A 24745-nucleotide genomic window follows, 5' to 3' on the forward strand; every position below is an offset into this window, starting at 1 on the left:
TAAGGAGCAAACATAAAAAGAATGTGGTGAGGAATTTAGCTCAGGAGTATTCACTGATCATATCTCCCTGGTAAAAAAGAGAACAAGGGCTACAGAAAACTTTTGGCTGTTATGTTTTTGTAACACTCTTGAGGCTTATCATTAGCCAAGAACAAGAGACGTGTTCTACCAACACAAAATGAATCAGTGCTATGAATGAAAAGGGGCTTTTGTGACAGAGCAGGTCATCAAAGTTTGGAGATGTCTTCTTCCTCCTTGTACGGGCCTGGTTTGTAGGTTACTCCTCTGTTGTCTTTGCCTCTCTTTTTGCAGCTAAAATAAAACAAATTAAAAAATGTAATTCCAATGAAGGAAAAGCACCATTGGTTACTTAAAATGGTCTGTTATGCATGTGGGAGATTATTTTTCTCCGTACCAGTGCAAAAGTCACAGAAGCTTATTGTTACAAATATTTCAGGAGAACGCATTCTGTGTGGCGGAGTCAAAGGGATCAAGCTGGAGGAAAGTTTGTAATCTTAGTCTTTTTTCCAGAATTTGGCTTTGGTGGCAAACAGTCTGGCTAAATGATCTCTCATCAGTACAGATTTCTTCCCCTTATATGATGTGACCTTTAGGAGAGGTTTTTTTCTAAAACTTCATTCCCTTCTTGTTTCATTTACTGTTCTAGGAAAAAAATTAAAGGATTCAAAAAGCAAGTAGGAGCAGCAATGCTAGCAAAAAGAACATGAAGAAGAACAAGTGGCAATTGAGAAACAGAAAAGCTGGGTAAGTAAGTCTGTTATCAGGCCAGCCTGCTTATCCCACTTAGTCTGGAAAGGGAGTCTCATTTCCTAACTGCTTGTGGGAGCAGTGAGTACCCGGAGCGCAAAGTGGTTTTGTGTTCTCCCTGGTACTCATGTACAATTCCCTATTTCCTGTCCATCTGTCTTTTGAAGGTTTATATGAGCACTGTCCCAGTAATTATTATTTTGTGGAAAAACAACCCTATATGGTTGAGTTCACAAAAAACCAACCATTCCTACAATGGGAGAATGGTGGCCATTGTGGCACAAAAGTCAAGGTAGCAAGTAGATACCTTTTAGCCGTATAAACATATTTTGCTGGCAATAAAATAGAATTACTTTGGAGTATATGATACAGAAGAAATAATATCTACAGTGATAAAAACAAATCAAAGCTTGTAGGAAGAGATAATATCTTATAAAAGATCAAACATTACCACTTTAAAAAACATGCAAGGTTTCAGACACACAAGCACTTTGTGTCAGAAGAAAAATTTGGTTTGATTTCTTTTCTTGTGATGTGCCAGCCAGACATCTTACCTTTTCCTCTTCAGAAGCCAGAAGGCTACTGCAAGGATGATGAGAACTCCCAGAACGCAGGCTACCACAACAGAAACAACAAAACCTAGGAAAGAGGGAAAGCATACAAAACAGTTAATTTCATTTACTTGAGAGGAGAGAGTTAGTCTCTAATCTGTAATAACACTTGCATTCTGTATCTGCGACTTTTCTACAGCCTGCTCATACCACTTTGCAATTATGGAATGGATAACTGCATAGATGTATATGGGAAGGTCCTGATCCCACAACTGGATCCACAGTTCACAATGCTGTGAATTTAGACAGTTGCTGAAGTCACAAAGGCAACATGCAGACACAGGCATAGCAGATCAGAAACTCTCAGGATTTCAATGCTATAGTTTGTAAGAGAGAATAAGCAAAACTGGCGAAATAAACTGAGGCAACTAAGGATATTAAATTTTATGCCTTTTGTTTTTTCAAGGCAGAAGAATGCCGTTGAATGTGGACAGCTGAAGAGTGATGTGCTTTGTAGTTGAGAACATTGCTTAAAGTCATCTAAGAAGGTATGAATGAATTCAGAATATTAGTATGAAGAACTGTCTCACATTTGCATTGAGATGTTAAGCATTATCATTATAATGCTATATTTGATAATGACCTTCATATATATTTTTGGCAATGAAAGTATTTTTATTTATTTTGGCCTTCCCAAAGATCCTGAAGATAAACACTCCTCTTAACTGCATTTTCGTAATTAATTTACACATTGTTTTTTGTATTTTATCAAATGACTGTTTCTCTCAAAGCAACATGAGAACCCTTTCAGGGTGAAGCTGACAGGTTTCATGTATTCCATCTGAATATTTTCTCCTATTAAATCCACTGTTGAGAAAACAGAAATATAAAATCTGAAGTTTAACCTTAGCCCATTTAACCCATCAAATGTTTTATTAATTTTAAGTCCAACTGAATAGAAAAAGCTTGCAATCCATGGGGATGAAGAAAAACTGTATTTTAAAAAAGGGGAGTTTTGTTATAGTAAAGGTGCTTTGAATGAACAACAAAATATAACACCAAATAAATAATTGTAGAAAAAGACCTTGTAGTTTGAAAAGGAAGGGTAGGGGGCATTTCTGATTGATGAGAAGATCTTCTTTCAAAATTTAGTTATATACTATTTCAGCATGGTGTTATAATCAAAACTAGACACCAGTTCCCATTTAACTTCTGGGCAGTGGAAGGTTTGAACATCGTAATAAATTTCAGCTGCATGTGTGTGAAGCTAACTTTATGGGAATAGAGTGCTGATAGGCAAAATACATAATAAACATGTTTGAGATTTGCTGAATAATCCTTTAAGATTAGGGACGTTTTGAAATCTACTACTTAATAGTGAGCATGAATTTAGATTTTAATTATTGGCATCAAAATGTGGATGACTGAAGACTTCGGTTATTTGCATTTTGGATACAACACACAGCTCAATGGCCCCATCTTCTGGCGTTTGTGCTGAAGTGAAGGTGGCAGCCCTCAGTCTTGACGCTGAAAAGGCAGAAAAGTTGCTCTGAAAACATGCTTTATTTAGTAGGGGAATAGGGTGTGCACGATTTCTTTCACAGATTTCTGTGGCTGTCTGGCCCAAGCCATGAATCTGTGTATGGCCTCTCTTTTCTCTTCCCACCTGTGGTAAAGCTGGCTGCATCAGGCTGGGTACTTGCAGCCAGCAAACAGGTGCACTTTAATTGTGCTTTGACAGCAATCTTTTTTTTTCTTTTCTTTAATCTTGGGGTGAGGGGCTGCACCTGTGAGGGAGCCTTTCTGACCTTAGTAGGTGGAATGTGAGATTACAGGGTTGATGAATACTTTTTTTGAAATGGGTAGAGCATTTTTCTATGCTTCACTGATATAGTCAATGAGCTCTTGTAATTAAATGTACTTAGCCTGAATGGGGTTTCTATTAAAGCAGCACTGAGCCAATGCCTTTTGTAGCCATGGAGACCAGCTCTTGGGTGAGAACAGCATGATGGGCAATAACCCATACCATTCAACTCTGGAAAATCATGCCAACTTTAAAGATACATTGAAAATGCTTTTATAGGTGGTGTCACCTCTGCATGGGAGCCAAATAGCATGGCTTAGCAGAGGCAGAGCCAAATGTTATTCTTGAGTTTGGCACTGATTCACAGCAACAATTTTGAGAAAGTCATATCTGCACCAAATTTCCCCCTATAGATAGAAATAATAATGCTTACACTATTTCTGTGAAGCGTTTAGAGATTCCTGGATGAAAAGCGTAGTATCTGATTTTTGGTTACTGGGATAATGGATTGTAACTCTTTACCTTTTATTGAGTGTAATTTACAGAGGGAAGGTGGTCAGGTGCTGAAAGGTCAGCTTAGGAAACAGATGGAAAACTGCATTTCTCATTTCTGACTGACCAGTCTGACTCAGAAAATCACTGGTTCATAGATGTGGTTAGCAATCAGCAACATATCCTTGCCAAGTCCACCAGGTATTAAATCCTGATGCACTGAGAGGGTAGAAAAAGTAAAAGTTGAATCTCCAGGATTCCAGTCATAAACATAAGGTAGCTGCTCACTCCAGAACTTCTGATACTTCAGTAGATGTTTCTACAGTGGCATTGCTATAGTAGATTGTTTGTGCATGGATTTAAGAAACACCCTGCAGAGGAAGCCTAACGGTCTCAGAAACTTGGCAGCCATATTGCATATCCTGATTCTGCTGTTTAAAATCATTGTCCATAATCTGACTTGCAGAGTTTTGAAGGAGATTACATTCTGGATCCAACTAGTTCACTAGCTGGCAGCCAGTGTTTGAGATTGGAGGTTTGGGAAGGAAGCTTTAACCCTTTTCCTGGTCATGTAAGAATGCCATGCAAGAAAAGGGTGTTCCTAGTTGGCCAGTCCACAAAAGCAGAAAAAGGACTGACATACTCTAGTTCTTTCCCTTTTTTACTATTTAGCCATCTTTTATTTTACTCAAAATATTATTTGTGCAACTAATACCAGTTTGTATATTAGTCATGGGGCTATTGAGGATTGTTAATGATTTGGTACCCTTGTAATTTTCTTATATATTTTGGTTAGAATCTGGCAACAAGAGAACTACTAGTGTAATTCTCATTTTAAAATGAGATTAAATTGAGGCATTGTTCTATAACCCTTATACTCTGCATGTGGCAGCACAGGGACTTGATAAGAGGCATGAAGATAGAATAGAATATTATGACTATGGCTTTGTATAGTACACAACAAGAAACCAAGGAACAGAACCAGCAAAATCCCAAGCATGACTTGGGTATGCCCTGTATGTGAGTTGTATATAGTCATAGAACTAACTTTTGTCTAATGCAGAGTCATATTGCAGTCAGGAAACAAGGTTTCCACTTGTTACCAACATAATACAAACAAATCAGTTTTCTTAGCTGATAAATTAATAGGGAGTTTGTTCTGTTACCTTTTTCTTGACTCTGGAACAGTAAGATTAAAGTTATTGCTTACTTCGGGGAACTACACATGATCAGAGATTGCAGCGACTCTTCATCATGCACAGCAGAAAAGTGTTCATGATCTTTCAGAAAGGAAAAAAATCTTATTTTTTGTAAACACATGAGCTAATGCAGACCTATGCAAAATTTTGGTAGCCAACAGTACTCAGTATTTTGTTCCAGTCAGACCTTAACAAATTAAAATGAGAAAAGAGATGGTTGATCAGAGTAACATCTCTCAGCAGTAATTCAAGAGCAGAAATGTTAGCTTTAAATAGAAGAAAGATATAATTAGATTAAGCTAGTTTAGACTTAAGTATTTAGCTATCTGCTGCTAGTAATGGGAAAGATGGTAAGATACCTTTGGCAGCAAATAAGCAAGGAGGCAAATGGAGAAATGGCAATGAAAGCAGAAAAATCTTCAGCTGCTTGACTGGAAAGAATTAGTGTGGATGCTTACAGTGCTTTGCATTGTAGTCTCAACAGCTTTGGGGACCTATCTGGAATGAATGCATTCCTAGCTTCCAGAATGAGCATGGGAGACCAAAACTACTCAGCTGTTTTTGGAGAGTCACTTTTCTAGGCCTTTATTTACAAACTGGAAGCTGTATACAGACAGGAGGGTCCTTGAGAACCTAAGCACCTTTCAAGATGCTCAGTAAAAAGTACAAAGTCATATAGTGATGACTTTACTCATAGTGTGTAACATCTTCAGCTCCTTAATCATATGTCAAACAAAAAGATACGTTATGCTGTTTCTCTGCACCTCAAAATTGGGAAGTATCCCGTCTCTTCTTAAATCATTGCCCCTGCTTTTGTGCTGCAAATTAAAATAGCTGTTTTTCTAGTCACTAGCTTTTGGCTGAGTGTGCAGAAGTGAGAACCTGAGGTAGCTTGGATCCCTGAACTGTGCTGAAAACTGTATTGCCTTTAGCACTGTAGCCTGCCCTTCTTTATACACCTGGTCCATAAGCCTTCTCCTGAAGATCCACTATGTTAACTGCAGATAGAATGGTTAATAAAATAAAAGTCAGGAGATGCAGCAGTTAAGGAGATGTAGCCTTTGTTACTGGAGCTCTGGAGATTATGGAATGTAGAGATTTAATGCAGAGCTGGAGAATGGAAAGTCATGGCTCAAGCCATGTGGTTCAAGCCATACAATCAGTCAGCTCAGAACTATTACTATTTTTTACTCCAGTAAAAATACGGATAAATTAAGATCTAAATAGCCAGAACTCAATGAGAGAAATGTGCTTAAGTAGCAAGCTTTATATTAGAAAAGATGTATTATGAAAGGGGCTGTCTGCAGAAGGAAATGGCAAGAACAGCTACTGCAGTATTCCTGCAGGGAGAACTGTTCCCTGCCGTGGCTATTGTGTGGAATTTCCCAATATAGACAATTCCTGTGTTTTCCATTCTTTCATCTAAGCAGTGAAGAAACTAGCAGGCAAAGTTGAAATTATGTGCTAACATGTTTTATTAATTTGAAAGTTTACTGCTTGGCCAATCTTTTTTTTGCAAAGTCTGCTTTTTCCTTTAAAAATCTTTTACTCTCAATTTCAAATAGTATAATGGCTTGCCTAGATTCATCTGCCTTCAGTGTATGTAACAGTTGTGAAGTTGGCAAGAGTATTTGCAAGACAACACAGAAATTGGAACAATACATTTTGCACAAACAATATACTCAAATGCCTTACTGTGGGGCACAGCTAAGCTTCTCGCCATACAAAAATAATTAGTATTATGAATTATTTTAATTGGTCAGGTTTGAATTCCTCAAGAACCTCTTCTGATTCTATTGGATTTCCCAAAAACAGTCTCCCTAAAAGACAAAGTTTTAACTCCCTTTGAATGTGTGGTCTGCATAAAAGCAATCCTGATATTGCTGAGAAGCAGCAAATGGCACTGGTGAGACAAGGCTAGCTCAAGCACTTATGCTGACTCAAGCAGCTGAGCGGTAGAGAACTGTTTAGTGTTTGGAGTGACAGAAAATATTTCTGCCAAGCATGACAAGGCCAAACATGTCTTCCTTCTTTTATCTCTTTGCCTTTGATCAGAAGGGTTTCAGGGATTGCCTGATACCCACTGTGGAAAAAACCATACTTCTTACATACTCTTTGAATACCTTATTCTCATACAGTTGCCCATGTAACAATGCAGTAGGAGAAGAAAAGGGGACAAAGTGAACTGTGGGAAAATTAGATTGCTGTATTTTTGGAGTGGTATAGTGCAACAGGACTGCCACTTCAGTATTTTGAGATTACACAAATCAGTGTGTGCTGTTTCTTTGCATAGAAACGTTCATGCAACTTACCTTCACGGAAGGAGATGAAAACCAGTCTTTTGTGAAATTCCTGAACGTTTCGGAAGTTATCGACCATTTCCAGGGGTTCTGGGTCATCGCTCTCTGTGCAGTACATGGCTGTTTCCAGTACCAGTAACTATAAAAGGAAGGACCCTGTTCATTTCCCAGAATACAGAAAAAGTGATGCTAGTGTATGATCACTGAGAATCTGTGTTTGAAATCAGAGGGCTAGTCAAGGGAAGAGGATACATTAGGTAATACTTAAGTCTTGCATGGCCTGGGAGCCGAAATACAGAATAGTGTGTAAACAGTGTGACATCTGCAAATCCATACCTGTATTTTGTTTACATCTTGATAAAATTAGTAATTATCCTGCTTAGTAATTATCCACCAGGAAAACAGGATGGGAGGAAACATGGTGGCCCTTTGCAGCATGTTCTCCGTAGCACAGTCTAACTCCTAAGCAGTACTAAAAGCTCGCTATGAAAGAGCGAAAAAGCTCTTTATTAAAGCTTCTTCTCTTAAGAAAAAGCTCTTTATGAAAGAGCTCTCTACTTTGGTAAAGACATGATCAGGCAGAGTAGGCAAAGTTAAGAATGGACTTTCATAACAAGAAGCATGCAGGAATTTGATCAGATATTTTGATCATAACATTTTCACCCTGTGTTTGTAATTAAGTGAATCAGAAGATAGTGACTGGAATTTTATAGTCTATGTAAGTGACTACCTAAGAACAAAGTTAATTAGGTGAGCAAAAAAAAATGTAAGGTGGAGAAAAAACAGGGGATTAAAGACTGACAGATAACGCATCACGTGCTTTTTAGAAACTTAACATCTACCCAACCTATCATACCTAAGTCAGTCAGGATCAAAGTATCATTAAAATACTTAGTGAACAGGATTCAGACATGAAGCCTGAACAAAAATGTTCTGGAAGTGACTTATGGGAAGACTCAAAGCAGGGAGTAAGTACATAGTGAAAACAGAAGTTAATCTCACTTGACTGAGATTTTTCGAGCTGGTACTATACCAACTGCTATGCAGTTGTCTATCCTTTATATATTCCAGTCAACTGAAAACATGCTAACTACAAACAGAATAGGAATGTCAGTTCTGTGCTGTTCTTCCCACTTAAAGGATTTTAGCAATGGTCATCTTTCATTTTTACAGGAATGTAAAAGAAATCCAGGAAATGAGAACATGCATTTACTGTTCTTTAACAGACACCAGTCAGGAAAACATGTGCAGTATTTAAACTTGCCTGTTCTTGTGAAATTTTAACGGGGTGTCGGAAAACTGTCCAGAGAACGCTAGGGTAGCAAGGAGGAGTTGTCAGGGATCCTTCATAGCGATAATACTCATCCAGTCTGTCAGGAAGCAGTTCTCGAATATTGAAACCAGGGACTTGGACCGTCTGACCTAAAACAGAGGATTCGTGTTAAATGCTGCATCATTACTGCACAGGTAGTGTACCAGTGAAGTGAATTTGCTTCTCAGTAAGCAGAATGTTTTCAGTCATATCACTATGAAAAGAAAAACACATTTAACAGAGAAGATCCCAGTTTAATATGGAATACAGCTTTTTGGGTTTCCTATATACAAATCTTGTCTTAGATACCAAATCAGAATTCTGTGAAATAAACTGTGGCCATATTAACCAAAGAACACCATGTGGAAGAAATAAGGCCCAATCAGAAACATGTAGTACCTGCTAGCCATACACTTTTCACAGAAATGTACTGCATTTGTAAGTCTTTCCCAGTTTGTGACAGGTTTGCCTGGGATTTCTGGACTGTTTCTTCAGCCAGTTCAATCCCTCTCAGGGTGACATCTGATATCCTTAGCCATTCTCAATCCAAGGCAGGCTTATAGCCACTCACCCTTGTATTTCACATTCCGGAAGTGCCTGAAGATCTTTTCATAGGATGGGTTGAAGGGTCCAATCTGTAATGAGCAGACTATTAACAGCTGTGCAAATCACTGCAGTCTGAATACAAATCTTTGCTTCTGCACACAGCAGACAGCAGTATTTGATGGCCTCTGTCAAAAGGCAAGTGTCTTCCCTGTCCAGATATTCGTATACTAGAATGGGATAAGTACTCTTTTTACTCAAAACATTAACACTATCCTCAGAACCCCAATAATGCTCTTACTTGCTCCAGAGCTATTAGAGCTGCTTTATCATAATGCTGTCTTAACATCTGCAGTGTAGACCTCTCCTGTGCTCTTGAAAGACCCTATTGGCTTTGCCTGTTCAGCATGCTGTGCAAATGAAGAGAAACCATTTCCTGTGAGAACATTGCAGGCATGAGTTCTCAACGGACAGGCTTCTAAGATCATCTACTGGTTTCTAGTCAAAGCCATGTTTTTCTGCCCACAAATTTTTTTTAGTCTGCTGCTCCTTGCACTCCAGGAAGATAAAGAATGACACTATTGGGTACCACAGGGCCACTGGTAAGGGCTATAACTCAACTATCAAACAAGACTGTTTTTCAACTGCCACCAGCAGCTTTTCAGTCTAATAATCAATGCCTTTTCAATGAATTCTTTAGAGCTGGTGCTTAGCAACTTCTCTGACAACCAGACATACTAAACTGGTGTTCTTAGATCAACTGTAATAGCCACCAGCTGTCTGAAGCTTTTTCAGAGACCTAATCTCCATTGTTCCCTTATTTGATTTTTAAACACTATTGCTTAGAAATAACTAGAATCCCAGTATTATTCCCTAGCATAATATACAGTACTCTGACACTTTTCACAGCTGCAACTTCCAAATGAACTGAAACTTAACACAAAATTATTGTCAGAGTCTTAGAGCTGCTAGGAACTGAGCTTGGATAATATTAATGAGAATTAGAGCTTTGTCCGCTAACTAGAACATTTCAACTTTTTTGATGGAAATGTGGAAACTGGGGTGTTTTCAAGTTTTTTTATGCTGCAGAAAATCCTCACATTTAAAAAAATCATCTTTATAGGTATCTGATTGAGGAGTTTTAATCCTCAAGAAAAAGGAGAATTATATTCTTCGACCCCACCTAAAAAAAAAAGGAGAATTATATATTCGACCTTGACAGGCTTGAGAGGTGGGCCCGTGCTAACCTCATGAAGTTTAACAAAGCCAAATGCAAGGTCCTGCACCTGGGTCGGGGCAACCCCAAGCACAAATACAGGCTGGGTGATGAATGGCTTGAGACCAGCTCTGAAGAGAAGGACTTGGGAGTGCTCATGAGCGAGAAGCTGAACACGAGCAGACAATGTGCACTTGCAGCCCAGAAGGCCAACCGTATCCTGGGCTGCATCAAGAGAAGTGTGTCCAGCAGGTCGAGGGAGGTGATTCTGCCCCTCTACTCCACTCTTGTAAGGCCCCACCTGGAGTACTGTGTCCAGTTCTGGAGCCCCCAACATAAGAAAGACATGGACCGGTTAGAACAAGTCCAGAGAAGGGCCACCAGGATTATCCAAGGGCTGGAGCACCTCTCCTGTGAGGACAGGCTGAGAGAGTTGGGGCTGTTCAGCCTGGAGAAGAGAAGGCTCCGGGGAGATCTTATAGCGGCCTTCCAATACCTGAAAGGGGCCTACAAGAAAGCTGGGGAGGGACTTTTCATAAGGGCAACTAATGACAAGACAAGGGGAAATGGGTTTAAACTGAAAGAGGGTAGGTTTAGATTAGATATTAGGAAGAAGTTTTTCACTGTGAGGGTGGTCAGACACTGGAACAGGTTGCCCAAGGAAGCTGTAGATGCCCCCTCCCTGGAAGTGTTTAAGGCCAGGCTGGATGAGGCTTTGAGCAACCTGATCTAGTGGAAGGTGTCCCTGCTGATGGCAGGGGGGATTGGAACTAGATGATCTTTAAGGTCCCTTCCAATCCAAACCATTCTATGATTCTATGATATGTACAAGCTTCTAATTTTTTTCTTTATGATTATTATTACCTGTAATTGGTTGTATGTGGGGCTTTAGAGAGAAAAATTGGAAAGCTGTCCTTCTGTCATCTTAAAAAAGGCACTGAATTTACTTGTTTACTGTAATCTGTGATTCAAAGAATCTGGGAAGTTTGTGACCTGAAGATTGTGGTCAAATCCTAATTACATACAGTAGCCAAAGCCAGGGATGTGTCTGCCTATGCCTCTCTGCTGTGTTAAAACTGCTTCATGCTACAATAGACGGTTTTGAGTAAGTGAGCTTGAAATTCACTGTTTTCTATTGCTTGATAAACTCTACCAATCCTTAGTATGTAAATTAAAGCAAAAATGGATTTAACGTAGCTGAAGTTAATTTACTGACAAACATGAGGAAATACTCAGAATTCTTCTTTTCCTAAAATTTGTCCTGTTTATTTATGTGCTGCTGGAGTCTGGCCCTTTTTTGTGAAAAGGAAGAATCATTATTCAACCACAGCATTGTTAAATAATCTAGGTAATTTTGTATGTTAAAGGCATATTCTAAACCAAAAAAAAGGTCCTGCATCCTACCTCAAGAAGAATAGCCAAAACCGCCAGTCCATCTGCTTTGTCCATTGCTGCTGCTATATCTGGATATTTCTCAGAGTTGTAATGTACAATATGCAGCTATAAAAAAAGGAGACACTACATTATGGTTAATATGTTAACACATTTCTGCTTCACAGCTAAAAAGGACCAGTGCATCCACCTCAGGCAAGATAATACAATGGGATCCTTTAGTGATTTCTGGATGTAGTGGTAAGGGCTTTTTCGAGAAAAGCAAAAGGTCCTGGTACTCCTACCCCTGCTGTAGCTGAGTTATGCCCCCTTCTATACATAATCGGGGTGGGGGGGGGTGAAGAGAGGGGAAGAGGGTCAATCACTTCAGCTTCAAGGCATCTTGACTGTAGTACTGGTAAATTTTTATGAAAAAGTCTCACCTTAGCACTCTTGGGACTCTCCAATGTTTAGAATGCAAAACCCACTGTTAAATGTCCCTAGAGAAGAAACAGATTCCTAAAGTGGTATTATGCAAGGAAATTATTCTGACTGATTTATCTTTTAATCATTTTGGGGGTAAATATCCAAATGGTACTGCTTTTCAAAAACTATTCCCAAATCCATAATTTAGGATTAGAAAAGATAACAAATAGATCTTCACTGGATAGAAGAAGGTGAGTAAAGTTAGAGAAGCAATGTCGTGCAGCTAAAAGATATACCTGGTTTACAGAGAAAAATCAAGGTGTCAAATATCTAGCAATTTGCTTGAAATTATTCAGAGGACCCAGTGCCAGCCCTGAGTTTAGAACCTAAATTCCAACTCCCTTACTTGTGGCATATTAATGAAAATACATTCAAGTCCATCCCTTTTTGTGGTGCACAATGCATTTTTTTAGTATATACCCAGATCATAAATACTTGGATTAGAATCTTGCAGCCTTTTACAGTCATATACCCAATATAAAGATCCCATTTTGAAAGAATGGGACCTGCCCAACCTTCTTTGTTTCTTTCCATGATCTGAGCTTGTCTTACCTCTGCTGCAAAATGCTTCCCACTGACTGTATGCTCTGAGCCTTCTGATTTATTTCTGTTTCCCCAGTGTAGGTGAAGTTGAGATGCAGTGTATTCAAACAGGAGGTTTCTGATGTACATAGTAGCTGACAGATACATTTTCACTGTAAACAGACCAAAACCAAACAGGAGCAAATAATACCACAGCTTTCAAGCACAGGGCAAATAGAAATACTCTAAGTATATTACGTATGGAGCATGAACAAAGCAGAGTTTTAAGTCAGATCCAACTCAGTCTGTGGTAGGAGATAAATGCTTCAGGTTTTTTTAACCCTTTATAGGCAATTCAGGAGAATTTAGGATATACCTTTTTTCTGTTTTCTTTAACTAGAGGAATTGAATGTGAGAATTGTTGCTAATAGAAATCTTCCTTTTCCCTGAAGAATGCAATATCTTCTCAGTCTTATTGAAGAGACAGTTATTGCCATGTCGAAGCAAAACTTAGGCTCATGTGCCTTCTTTCAGTCCCTTTATAATGGTTGAAAATGGCTTAATAAATTAACATTTCTCATGGTATTTTTAAACTCTTGTTATATTGAACTCTGCCTCTTAGTCTTCTTTTAGGAGCATATGGCAAAACCAAATAACCTTCTCTTTCTCCCTGCTCCCCCCAAAACCCAGAGCACTGATGACTAGCAGCAAGATAGTCACAGGCCTTAAGAACTAGCATTTCCTCTCTTGACATGCTGGAGAGAGACCTTTGTATGCATTACCCTCCCTTCTGCTCACTAATGCTCTCCAGTATGGAAGTCAAGCTGTGATTTTTTTATTTATTTTTTTTTTAAGAAATTACAGTAGTTATTCTTAACTCAGCAGAAACAGAGTTGCTCACTTGAGAAGCATACTACATAAAGTGATAGTTTATGTAAAGAACAGATCGATTTCTTTGCAATTTGTCTTTATTCTTTTCCAGTGTGAATACAATTTTTCAGGTGTGTCCCAGACATATTTTTCAGGGGAAACAAGGCTCAAAACCTTATTGAAGGATCAGCTGCAAACCTATGTATTTTTCTGCTAGTTGTAAAGAGCTTTTTCTGAGCTCTACTCTTTTCAGTCATGCTGAAGTAGGTGGTTGGATCTGGCTTAGCTGGTTGGTGAAGCACATCAATTATATGTAGGAATTACTTATACCACAATAATAAGCATCCTACCGATTTCCTCTCTAGCTACAAGAGAAGATAGCAGCCAATGGTGTAATGATCACTTTAACTGAGGCTGATTCTTCGTTATTCAGGGCAATTGAGGTTTTTATCTGAGTGAGGTTTCTAGAGTGGGTCTCATGTCCCCTGCTTTCTAGGAGAGCCCTGACCTTAGAAGTGAATTCCCATTTTTACTGAGGGGGGAGATATATTTTCATCTTGGCTTTCTTTAGGAAGTAGTTGAACTTTTTGTTTTATAGGTAAGATCTGACAATGTTAGTGCTGTAGGCTCTACAAGGAATTTGCTTTTACCTGTGTGACTATTACATGAGGGACAGGCACTCAGTATTGGTCTTTTGTCTCCATCTGCTCTCTGGCACCGTTAAAAGTCCACAAAGACAATGTTTCCTTCTCTTCCTATTGCCTGTCACTTGCATCAGCCTAACACATTCAACTGTGACAGTACAATCTTTCACTCAGGACCAAGAAAGGCTCTTAGGAAAAGAAGGTTCACAAGGAAAGGGTGTTCCAGCCATTCCTGGAAGCAACCCGGTTTTGCTGGAGAAATTGATCAGGAGGAGAACCGGGAACCATACCCTAAGAGGTTGGCTCTTACAGAAGAATGGACTTACAGTGTTCTGTGGAGCAGATTTACCCCACTGAAAGAGTAGGGAAAAAAAGATGTGTTTGCATGTCAGGCATCTTTTAACCAAGCATGCCAGAGAACAGCAGAGACCATTTTTAAACACAGGTTTTTTGATGCTCATGCAAGAGAGGAGGATGCTCATGCAAAGAAGGAGGGCCTTATAACTATTCTTATTTCTATGTCTTCAAATGTTTCAGGAACGAACAAAAATATGGTGGAACTAGCTTACTGGTATTGTATATTGTGTCACTATAGGAGACCTTAATGAGTCTGCATCTTCTCTGCTTTTACCTACTGTACTGAAACTTTGATTTTGTACTACAGTGGAGGTAGTGCTCTGCTCATGTGTACATACAATTTGTATGCTATTTCTAATTATTTTACTCTCTTTTTTTCTGTCTGTCTTATCTGACACTAAAGAGTTTTCTATCTCAAGTCAAAGGAACAGAATGTTACCCCTAAAGGTTTTTTTTCTTCCCTCTGTCCCACACGTAATTCCACTGAGCTAGTTTGATTAGACTGGAATGTCGGAGACCCATTGCACCAGTATTTTATCAGTTTATCTCTTTTTAACAGAATCACAAAGTCTGTTTTGGAACACTCCAACCAAATTAATATGAAAAGCTCAAGTATTAATTCTGACACGCCTAGAGTTTATTTAAAAACCACAGTGAATTCAGCTCAGTGGGAATCCATTTGTACTTAGTTTTTCTAGCCTGTTCTTTAGACATGGGTATGCTGATGTGAAGGCTCTGTCATCACAGCTTAATTTAATTTGATAATCTAAGTAGTTCACCCATGAAATAAAAAAATCATGAGCTCCAGCAACTTTTTCCTTCACAATCCCTTGCTGTCATGGAGCTCCCTTACCTGAGTGACCATTATTGGTCAATGTAAACTGGTCAGTGGAGGGCACATTATAGCCTATGAATTCTAAAGGCAAGAGATTAGAATCATACTGGAGGATGTCTTTGTGGAAATCTATTGGCGATTGGAATACTCCTCCACAAAATGGGTATTTCTTTGGCCAGGCCTTCTCTCCGTCAGGACCTGTGGAAATTAACAGAGACACATTTGTCAAGCCTGAACTATGCCATTAATATAAAACTTACCCTGTTTCAGCCTTCACCCAAAAGTTGGAACAGGAGACTTTTCTGAATTTTTAAGACTTTTTTTTAAAAAAATCTTCATTTAATCTTTCCAGTATGCCATTGGATGGAAAAGGGCCAAATGCCAACAAAAATCTCACATAGACACACTTTATCGCCTTTCAATTTTTTTACAATCTCAACTGCTGTTGATGTTACACTCTTGGGAACTGTGGGCCTGGTAGCTCACCATGTTAGGCCTGCTGGCAGCAGCACCACAGCCAGCCACAATGCTTCTCACACTCTCCTAATGGCATTGTCTCTGTTCACAGCCCACAAGCATGACAAGTAGAGTTTGGATCGGTGACAGCATTTGGATTATTTCATGGCATTAATTACTTTTCCCTATGGAAGTAACAGGCATATGCACAGTATCACAGCTATCCTAGCGTTCTGAAGAGAATTGCTGAAAAGGTGACTTCACACTGGCAGAGGAGCGTTTCCATACTTTTCGATACACAGAAACCCAGACCCTTATAAACCTTTCCTTTCTGTACAAACTGTCTGGCTCTATCTGTCAATATTGCATAACCCACAGTGAAAACTAACTTGCAAAAAGGGAAGGTGTTATGGTAATTTGACCTGCAATAACTTGCTCAAACTCTGGTGAAACTTTTCTTCATCACAGTCTTTTGTGGTAGGATCTACAAAGAACAGATAATATAAAGAGATTTTTAATTGTGCCTTCAATTTAATTACACATTAATAGCTAGCAGCTGTTTGCAAGCTGTAAGCTGAGACCATTTGGATTTAAATACCGAAAGAGGTACTTGCAACTTATGTTTCTCCTTGACTCTGAAGATTCATCATGATTCTTTGTAAGGCAGGAAGGTCTTTTGGGATCACCCAGCCTGATCTGTATAATGCAGGCCATTGGACCTCCCTGGATTAATTTCTACTTCAATGAGGCCATATCTTTCAGAAGGGAAAAAAAAAAAATCTACTCTTCCTTTAAGCATTGCAGGTAAAGATACTTCATTAGTGCCCAGTGGATAATTACTTTCCGTGGCAACTTGCTTTTCACTGTGAGTTTGTCTAGCTTTGACTTAGTTTAGATAGTAATTGCTTTTAATCCTTTGCTTAGAAATTGAAGAGCCTCCTGTTAGCATACTTTCGTTCCTCATTGAAGTACTTATAAAGGACATAGTTTCTCACTTCTCCTAAACTAAATAGATTGAGTTCCTTGAGTCTTTGGTTAGAAGGCTTCTTTTCCAAACCTATAATACTCTTTGTGGCTTTTTTGAAGTCTCTCTGGTATGTTAATGTCTTCCATGAATCACGAGTGCCAGGATCTAATGTTAGATTGCGTCATGTGGCAAAGTAAGTTCAGTTCTTCTGAAGGAAAATTAACAGTAGGGAGAATATAATTAGAGGCCCACTTTTTTATGTGAAAGACAGTTTCCAAGGATATGGATAGTGCAGGTGAATCTGACTTAAATCTAGTGCATGTAACAGAATTGGCAAGTTCAGTTCTGGTGCTCAAAGACAGACTTCCTTGTTAAAGCTCTTTAAGATTATTCAGGACATAGGTTAGCACGTGACTAACAGTTATCCTTTCCTTGACATAAATCTGCAACTCCACTCACAGGCCTCTAAGCTACAGCAGTTCTTGCTTGTTTCTCACTCCCGCTCAATTAAAAAAGAACAACCAAACCAAACAAAAAAACCTTCTTTGGTACAAAACCAGTTTTTCTAGAAATTATGCCACATAGTCTTCCTAATTTCAGTGCCTCAAAACTCCTGTCTCGAAGAGCTGAGCTCACTGCAGCTTGGGTTTGTATATGTGAAATTGAGATTTCCATGGTAGATAAACCACACAGCTGGAAGGCATTTCTCAGCTAGCTCTGTTGAAAGTGAATGATTGATAGTGAACCAGATTTTCCTTTTTCTGTGCCAGCACATTCAGATAAATTCAGTGAAATGTACATTGTGTTTACAAAGACTCTGTCTGATCACTACTGAATAAAGAATAGCATGTGGATGTATTAAGATTGGCCTGTACTACAAGTCCCAAAAGGTATTAACATAAGAAGTATTGCAAAACCATCTTAGTATTTAATTTCCTCCTTTTGTAACAACATTTGTGACAAAGGGAAAGACCCAGGCATCTCAGATGATGTTTGCTGCTATGAGGATCCCATCAGGACTGGGTCAGCAGATCAGTAATTGTGCCATGGGCCTGTCCTGCCTACCCAACACTACTATTTGGCTGTTGGAGTGAGCAAATTAAGGTACAGAGCTGTTGCTATGGGTGGAAGTAGGACCCCTCCTGCTGCCACCACTCCCAATGCAGCCATGAGCACCCTTTGCTGTAGGCAGTGCAAACTCAGGTTGCTCAAATCCAGCTTGCTGGCTACTTTCTTTTACATGAGTTTGCAGGACCCTCCCACTCTGTAAATAACCCTGAGCCTGGCTGTGCCCTCATGGCCATTTTACAAAAGATGTCTGTAAATAAAGTGGTAGTGATTTGTTGTAGAATCTTGCTGCCCAGCTGCAGCTGCACAGTGAGCTGAGCAAAATACCCACAGCACCATGGCTGCATGCGTCCGTTGTATCATCTCCTTTGACAGCTTTTAGCTTTCCACCCCTAAGGCTTCAGCCAGCCCTGCAGCCCTAGTGCTGCTGGGTGGTGCAGGACAGATGTTCCTTTAGGAACAACAGTGGTGTCTGCTTGCAGGATGTGTCTGTTGGCTGAGTCAAATAAAGAAGAAAGCAGGTCTATGAGACACTTGTGTTACCAGCAGACTTCTGCTCTGATAACCAATTAATATTCATGTTGCTCAAGCTTCTCATGGGGTATCCAAGTTCTCTTGATCTAAAGTAAACTAATGTAGTAAAATGCATTTGGTCAGTAACACAGGGAACGTCTGTGGTATTTTTTCAGCCAAGCAGAGAGCTCTGCCCTGGTTTCAGCCAGCTGGAAGCTGTATAGCTGAGTTAGTCCTGAGGGCTGAGTTAGTAGTGAAAGCTGAGTCTGGGCTCCCTGCCAATGTAACATGAATACATGGTTTCCATGTTGCTCAGAGCACAGGCAGATCTCAGTCGTACCATTCTGTGTGCACGTACCCAATCTGTGCTTATCTTCCACGTACATGTCCAGAGGGAAGCTTGTGAGATAGAGGAATTGCCAAGTGCTGTAGCTGTCCCTGCTACTGCATTCAGGTGCAGTATGAGAAATTTTGGGCATATTCTAGTGTGTTCACTAAAGCTGGCATTTCCTAAGGGGAAGTGTAAGGGTCTTAGCACAGGTTCTCAGCGCGTTACTGAATTGAAGTAGAATATTTGGCAACAGTAAAACTAAAGAGTTTGCAAATTTAATTAGCCTGATGGCTGTTAACAGTTCTTGTGTCTACAGTGTAGCGTGAAGTTGTCTCCTCACATGCTAAAGCACGTTTTAATTCTGTTGGCACCAGTACTTTAAACTTGGCTGTAAAGCTGGTTTTCTCCATTGTAGCTGCTTGTCCACTCTCAGGGAGTGATTCTGGTTCTTTGATTTCATTCCAGCCCTCTTACATTACAGAAGCAGGAAGCCAGAATCCAAAGAATTGAAGCCCAGCTCTCCAATTTTACCAATTCTCTTCTGGGGCAGAGGATTTCAGGCCTGCACCTTCCAGCCACATGGCAATATTGCCAAAAGCTGCATGCACGTGCTGTCCTGAGCTATGGGGCATCGGAACAATTATTTTTGTTCTTTAACTGAAAACACTTTTCTCATTGTACACTTCATCTACTTTGTCCATTTTACAGAAGGTGAAGCAGCCCATCAGAGGACACAAAGCAAGCCTGTGTCACAGGGGGCTGAGGGCTCATGCCCTGTGCTGTTTCTTCCTGGAACTTCTTCTTGGGCTATATACAAGAGTTGTGAAATCAGGAAGAACAAATAGCATCGCTGCAGTTTGGCTAAGGAAGAGGCAAATAGAGGAGAGGCTTAGCCTTTATATTTATGGTATCTAATGCAGTAGTTTCCATTATAGCCAAGCCAAGCCCAATGCTCATTTCTTGGAAAGCTTGCGCTGAAAAGATAAGGCCTGATCACATGCAGTGTCATCTTGCTTTGCCACCATGCCCTGAGCTGCTAGTGCTGTATCAACATTCAGTTTTACGCATTGTCGTACTGAAGAAATGGAACTCTCATTGACAGTCAGCACCCAGATTTCTTCTCCACCTTTAATCTTGTACCTTGACCCTCATCTTGACATCAGTCAGCACTGTAATTATAATGGCTTGACTTCCTTTCCCTTCCTGTTGACTTAATTTTAGTGGGAAGCATTGCAAAGTGTAGCAGGGATAAAGGTAAATGGTGGAAGGTATAGGCTGCGATAAGGAGCCAGAATCAGTGGGAGAGTATGGAGGAGCTCTTTTCTACCTGACTGCAGTCTCTCTAATTGCTGTTTTTCTCACTGCAGACCAATGTTCTACCTCTGCTTTTTTCCAAGTATATGAAAAGAACTATTCTGTACAAGTTCAGTAGCCACATTATTTTTTTTGAAGTTGCTTTTATATGTTTTTCTAGCTATAATTGAAAACCAGTAGTTGAAGGAAAAAAATAAGAATCTGTTTTGTGAACCATCCCTCTATCCACTAGTATGTTAGAAATCAGACTGCAGTATGGAAGCACTTAACAGGAACTGATGAAGTTGGGCACTGAGAATAACATACTCTGAAATAAAAACTGGTACCCAATTCCCAGAGAGGGAGAAGTAACTAATTTAAACAAGCATTACTGTGGGAAGTACGGCAAAACTTCTGCTTTGATGATAGTAAAAGAAGTCTTGCTTTCCTTACTACCCTGCAGGTTTAGGTTCATCTGATGGCCACTGTCAAGGTGGAAAACCCAGGCTTTTGTTACTCAAACTGTGTCAAGCTTTTATTTCCTAATAAGAATGTGAAGTATATGTATGCATACTGGCAGTTAGATTAATACTTACAGACACGCAGCTGACAGTTTTCCTTTTGCTTATGTGAAACAAATCAGGTAAACGGGAGCACAGCCAAACGGGAATACTTATTAGCAGCAAGTTCAATCTCAGAGGTTCTTTGTGTTGTCTTAGAGAAGCACCAAAGACTTAATAACAAAATGCATTTTTTGCTGAGATTCTCAGTCCTGCCTAGTTCTCTGTAGGCATGTGGCATATAAAACACTACTCTGAATGAGGAAATAACTGCCCAGAGGATTTGATCAATTAAAAGAAAATATCTAGATAATTCTTCTTCACAAGCATCCATCAGATCCTTCTGGGTTAGTAGCTGACTTAAATGACTAGTGTACAAAACAACACTGCTTTCCTGAATATGATTTATTCTGCCTTGTCAGTGCTGGGATTTGCAGGAGCTGAGTCTCCAGTAACATGATACAAGTGACTTGCTGACCTCTGACTCTACTTAGAAATGAAGACCCATCAGGGTAGGGAGAGATATGCTCTTTGCAGGACTAGGCTGAAAAATGCTCCTGGTCTGTGACTAGTGGGGAAACAGAGTGCTTGGGGGAACCTCTGCAGCTGTACGACCTGTCTTAGTCTGCTGAAGCTCCTGTCATTCTGCAAGGCAATTTAGAACCCAATAACTGACTCTCAATCACCTAGAGATGAAACCTGATGGATGAATAACAGATTTCAAGACAATGGGCTAGATCCAAACGTGGATAAAGATAATGAACCCAGTAGGTTCTCGCTAGAATATGTTTGGCATGTTTTCCTTAAAATGCAGAACAAAGATACAACTTAGTATGCACAAATTAGTTAGTACTTACCAATATAAGACCATTTTGACCCTGTTAAAGACAAAGGAAATATTACTGTAAATATTTGAAATTTATATTACTCTGTAAAGAAACAAATTGCCACTTAAACTCATGTACTGAATTTTGCAATACTTTTGTCTGTCTTTCTAGTCCCAGATGTTGAGCAAAACATAGACACTTTCAAAGATTATTAATCCTTCTCACCCAAATTATAATTATTTCTCTGATCCTGCCCATAGGGCTTGTCTTCTTGTCTTTCTTGTGGTCACTTAAATCCTGGAGCAAAACTTTTGTCAGTCTTTTTTTTTATGTGTGTGTGTGTGTGGATTAGCCACAGACTCTGTATGTATGTACATCCCTGACTTTTTTCTGGTTAGGAGACTAAGGAATATAAATGGGATATAGCTATAGTGAACCCCCTCATGCCTAGTTGAGGAGTTTGGAAAACATCAGTGGATTGCCAGTTGCTACACTGAGAAATGATGGACAGTCATTTCTGTACAGCAGCTCTGGGATTTGCCAACTGAAACAGATAGGAACAGATGGACTTTGAAAAAAGGGAGTATGATACACGAGCCCATATAACTCAATCCTGCAGAGTTGAGTGAGCATTAAAATGATCAATATTCATCCACTGCTTAAGGAAGTTCAGTTCCTTGGGACAGTGTCTCTGCATGTCTTTGGAAATGTCTTGACTTATTAAATGCTCTTCTTTTTTTTTTTTTTGTCCTGAAATCTACTTACAGTCATTCAGCTTGCTGTGTACTTACAGGTGCTTGTCCTGACAGACCTGAACAGTTTTAGTTATCAGGCTAATGCAAATCTTTACTCTCTGCAAATTTCATTTTATTTCTGCTTAGAAAACAATCCTGAATTAAGAGTCTTTCAAACACTCAGTGTGCCTATGTGTGCATGCATGTGTGCAGGCAAATATTTATCCTTACATGCACGTGTCAGCTCTGTACATGATTCTTGGCTGCATTTCTTGTACTCTGAAGCGTGGTTACACATACAACTCTTCACCAAAGAATGCTGTGTGAAATGTTCAGGATTAATTTGTAGGGAGGTGCAAAACAGCTGCACTTAGCTCTTTTATACTGATAGGTGCTGGGAACATTAAGCTCTTTGCTTCCAGTTTTTTAGGACCTTTTTTTGCCTTCCTCTTTTACACTGGAATTTGCAAAATGAGATCTGTGTAATCTTCCTGACTGAAGTCCCCAGGTTCCTTGCACAGAAGGACTGTGTTAGATTTCAAGATGAGAAACCTTATTCTCCTCTCCCCTTCTCTCTGCAGGGGATTATCACTTACTGAGGTTCTTTGAGGGTGCTTGGGTCCTCTGGTCAGCACGTTCTGTAGGTAAAACTTGCATGAAGATAGGAACCAACTGTCAATATGTTTTAGAAATTGCCACATCCTTATCTGAGCAGAGTTTAAAGAAATATTGGCTTCACCACAATAGCTACTCTTTGCTTATGCCCTTACTGCCCATTAAAATGGGTACGAAGTGTCAAAACTATGATTTTTATAATCTAGAACAATCTTAAAATAGTCAGTTTCAAAGATTTTAAATATTTTTGGCATTTATGCCAATTGAAACAAAAATAAATTAAAGCTTAAAGTCTTTTGCCAAGTAAAATTTTCCTTAGCCTGTGAGCGTTTTGATGATCTGCAATTCACTACCATTATGACAATGAAATGAGGATGAGGCAGACTGTCACACAGTCTCACAAAATGGGAGGAGTGTCAATAGTGTCTCATTCACATCTAGAAGGGAATGGTCAGTAGCTCCATTCTTGTGAGCACTCTCCTGCCTCCGTGTTGGGGTGAGTGCTGATGAGTAACGCAGTTACATGCCCATGCATGGCAGAGGAGGTTCCTAGAGCCAGTGTATCTGTGTTTTACTGATCAATATCCACGGAACAAATACATTTTCAAGGTCACTTAGGAACTGGGAAGCTGGGAATGATTTTAGTTGTGATAATCTATGTCAGTTGTGTCTCTGATTTGGGAAGATGTCAGAGACAGGCAGATACTGTAGCTCTTGCAATTTCTTGGTCCTGGGTGTCTAATTCTAAGACAGGCATTCTTCAGCATTTCCTTCAGGACATATTGTAAGACATATCTTTTCAACCCATCCTTTCACTTTCAAACCTCTGTTGTCAGAGAAGGCACCTGGAAAGCACCAAGCTTTATTCTGTTATTCTGGAAAGTAGCAAGCTCTAGGAACCTCTACCCTTCAGGTAGGAGATTCTGCGCAGAGAATATAGCCATTTTTCAGAGGTTATATGCCTGAAATAAGAAGGTGACCTTAAAAGTTTGAATTCCACCTGTTATGTAGCTCATATGCAATACCTGATAAAATACCTGTCTTGGAAGAGCTCTATATGAAACTGACTGCTCTGGATTACCCTTGAGCCTTCTGGATTTTCATCCCGTGAATATACATGCTGAGTTAAGTCCCCTCACACAACCCTTTACAACGCTTCTTCCTCATATCCTATAATCACACTAGGTGGATTATAATTAGCTTGAATGGATGAAAACTGATTATAATCAGCTTGAATAGATGAACTCCTAAAAAGACTGAGGAGCGCTGACCTCCTGAAACTGGTTTTGTTTAAATATAAGAGAATGAGGTCTAGTATAAGGGGCACTTCACAAGGATTGCATTCTTCTCCTCTGGTTTAAAAACAAACAGGGCAGAGGGAAAGGTGCAATGCTTACACTAACTCTGAGAAGGGCCAGTCTTTGCTTTGTTCTATGAGAAGCAAAAAGACCACAAATCAAGGCATACTGAGCATGCAAGAAGTCTGTAACACAAACTAAATTGAAGGACAAATTTCTTTGTCCTGTTTATACAAGAATACTTATTTTGAGAAATTGAAATAAAGATACTAACTCCAAACAACTGCAGACTGCAACAATATACAACTTTGAGCATGTTATTGAAATAGTAAAAAATAAAATATGCCAGTTTTCTGCATACATTAGCTGCCCTAAGTTACAAGTGACAATAAAATAGAAAGCTGAAAGACTTTACCATTCAACGGCGCTTGCATTGAGAGTTGTATCTTTAGGAAGAAAATAAGCACAGTAGTGACTGCAACTATACTGAAGCTCTTGGCTGACATCACAAGGACAGACTTATAATATTCCGTCAGTTCACAGTTTCTCTGCACGCTGAAGAAACTCCTTGTAGATATGTGGCAAATAGCAGAATGCAGACATACAGAGCTTCTGCTAATGAGCTATTGCCCTTCTCTCCCCTTGTCTCTCTCCTTCCTTTTAGGACTGCTTTTTATAAAGTTCCTGAGACTCAACCCGAAACAAATGATGTAATCAGACCTGCCTCTAGGTCACAGCACTCTCAGAACACTGATCATATCCATCATTACCTCAGTTTTAGTGAGCTCCTCACAGGGCAGACTCCAGCACTTA

The 24745-nt window shown here is 39.5% G+C and overlaps 1 protein-coding gene across 1 annotated transcript; it reads right to left on the reverse strand.

Moving 5' to 3' along the window:
* Positions 1 to 227: 227 nt before the first annotated feature.
* On the reverse strand, positions 228 to 24535 carry LOC104527831 (carbonic anhydrase 12). Its single transcript, XM_010171648.2, is given in 12 exon segments — positions 228 to 312; positions 1323 to 1407; positions 7127 to 7253; positions 8379 to 8536; positions 8998 to 9061; positions 11590 to 11685; positions 12595 to 12737; positions 15289 to 15468; positions 21316 to 21336; positions 24348 to 24476; positions 24479 to 24502; positions 24505 to 24535. Coding segments are annotated over 12 exon segments (1143 nt in total).
* Positions 24536 to 24745: the final 210 nt, after the last annotated feature.

The sequence above is a fragment of the Antrostomus carolinensis genome, unplaced genomic scaffold (assembly GCF_000700745.2).
Source record: "Antrostomus carolinensis isolate BGI_N321 unplaced genomic scaffold, ASM70074v2 scaffold11007, whole genome shotgun sequence".
NCBI classification, from domain to species: Eukaryota; Metazoa; Chordata; class Aves; order Caprimulgiformes; family Caprimulgidae; genus Antrostomus; species Antrostomus carolinensis.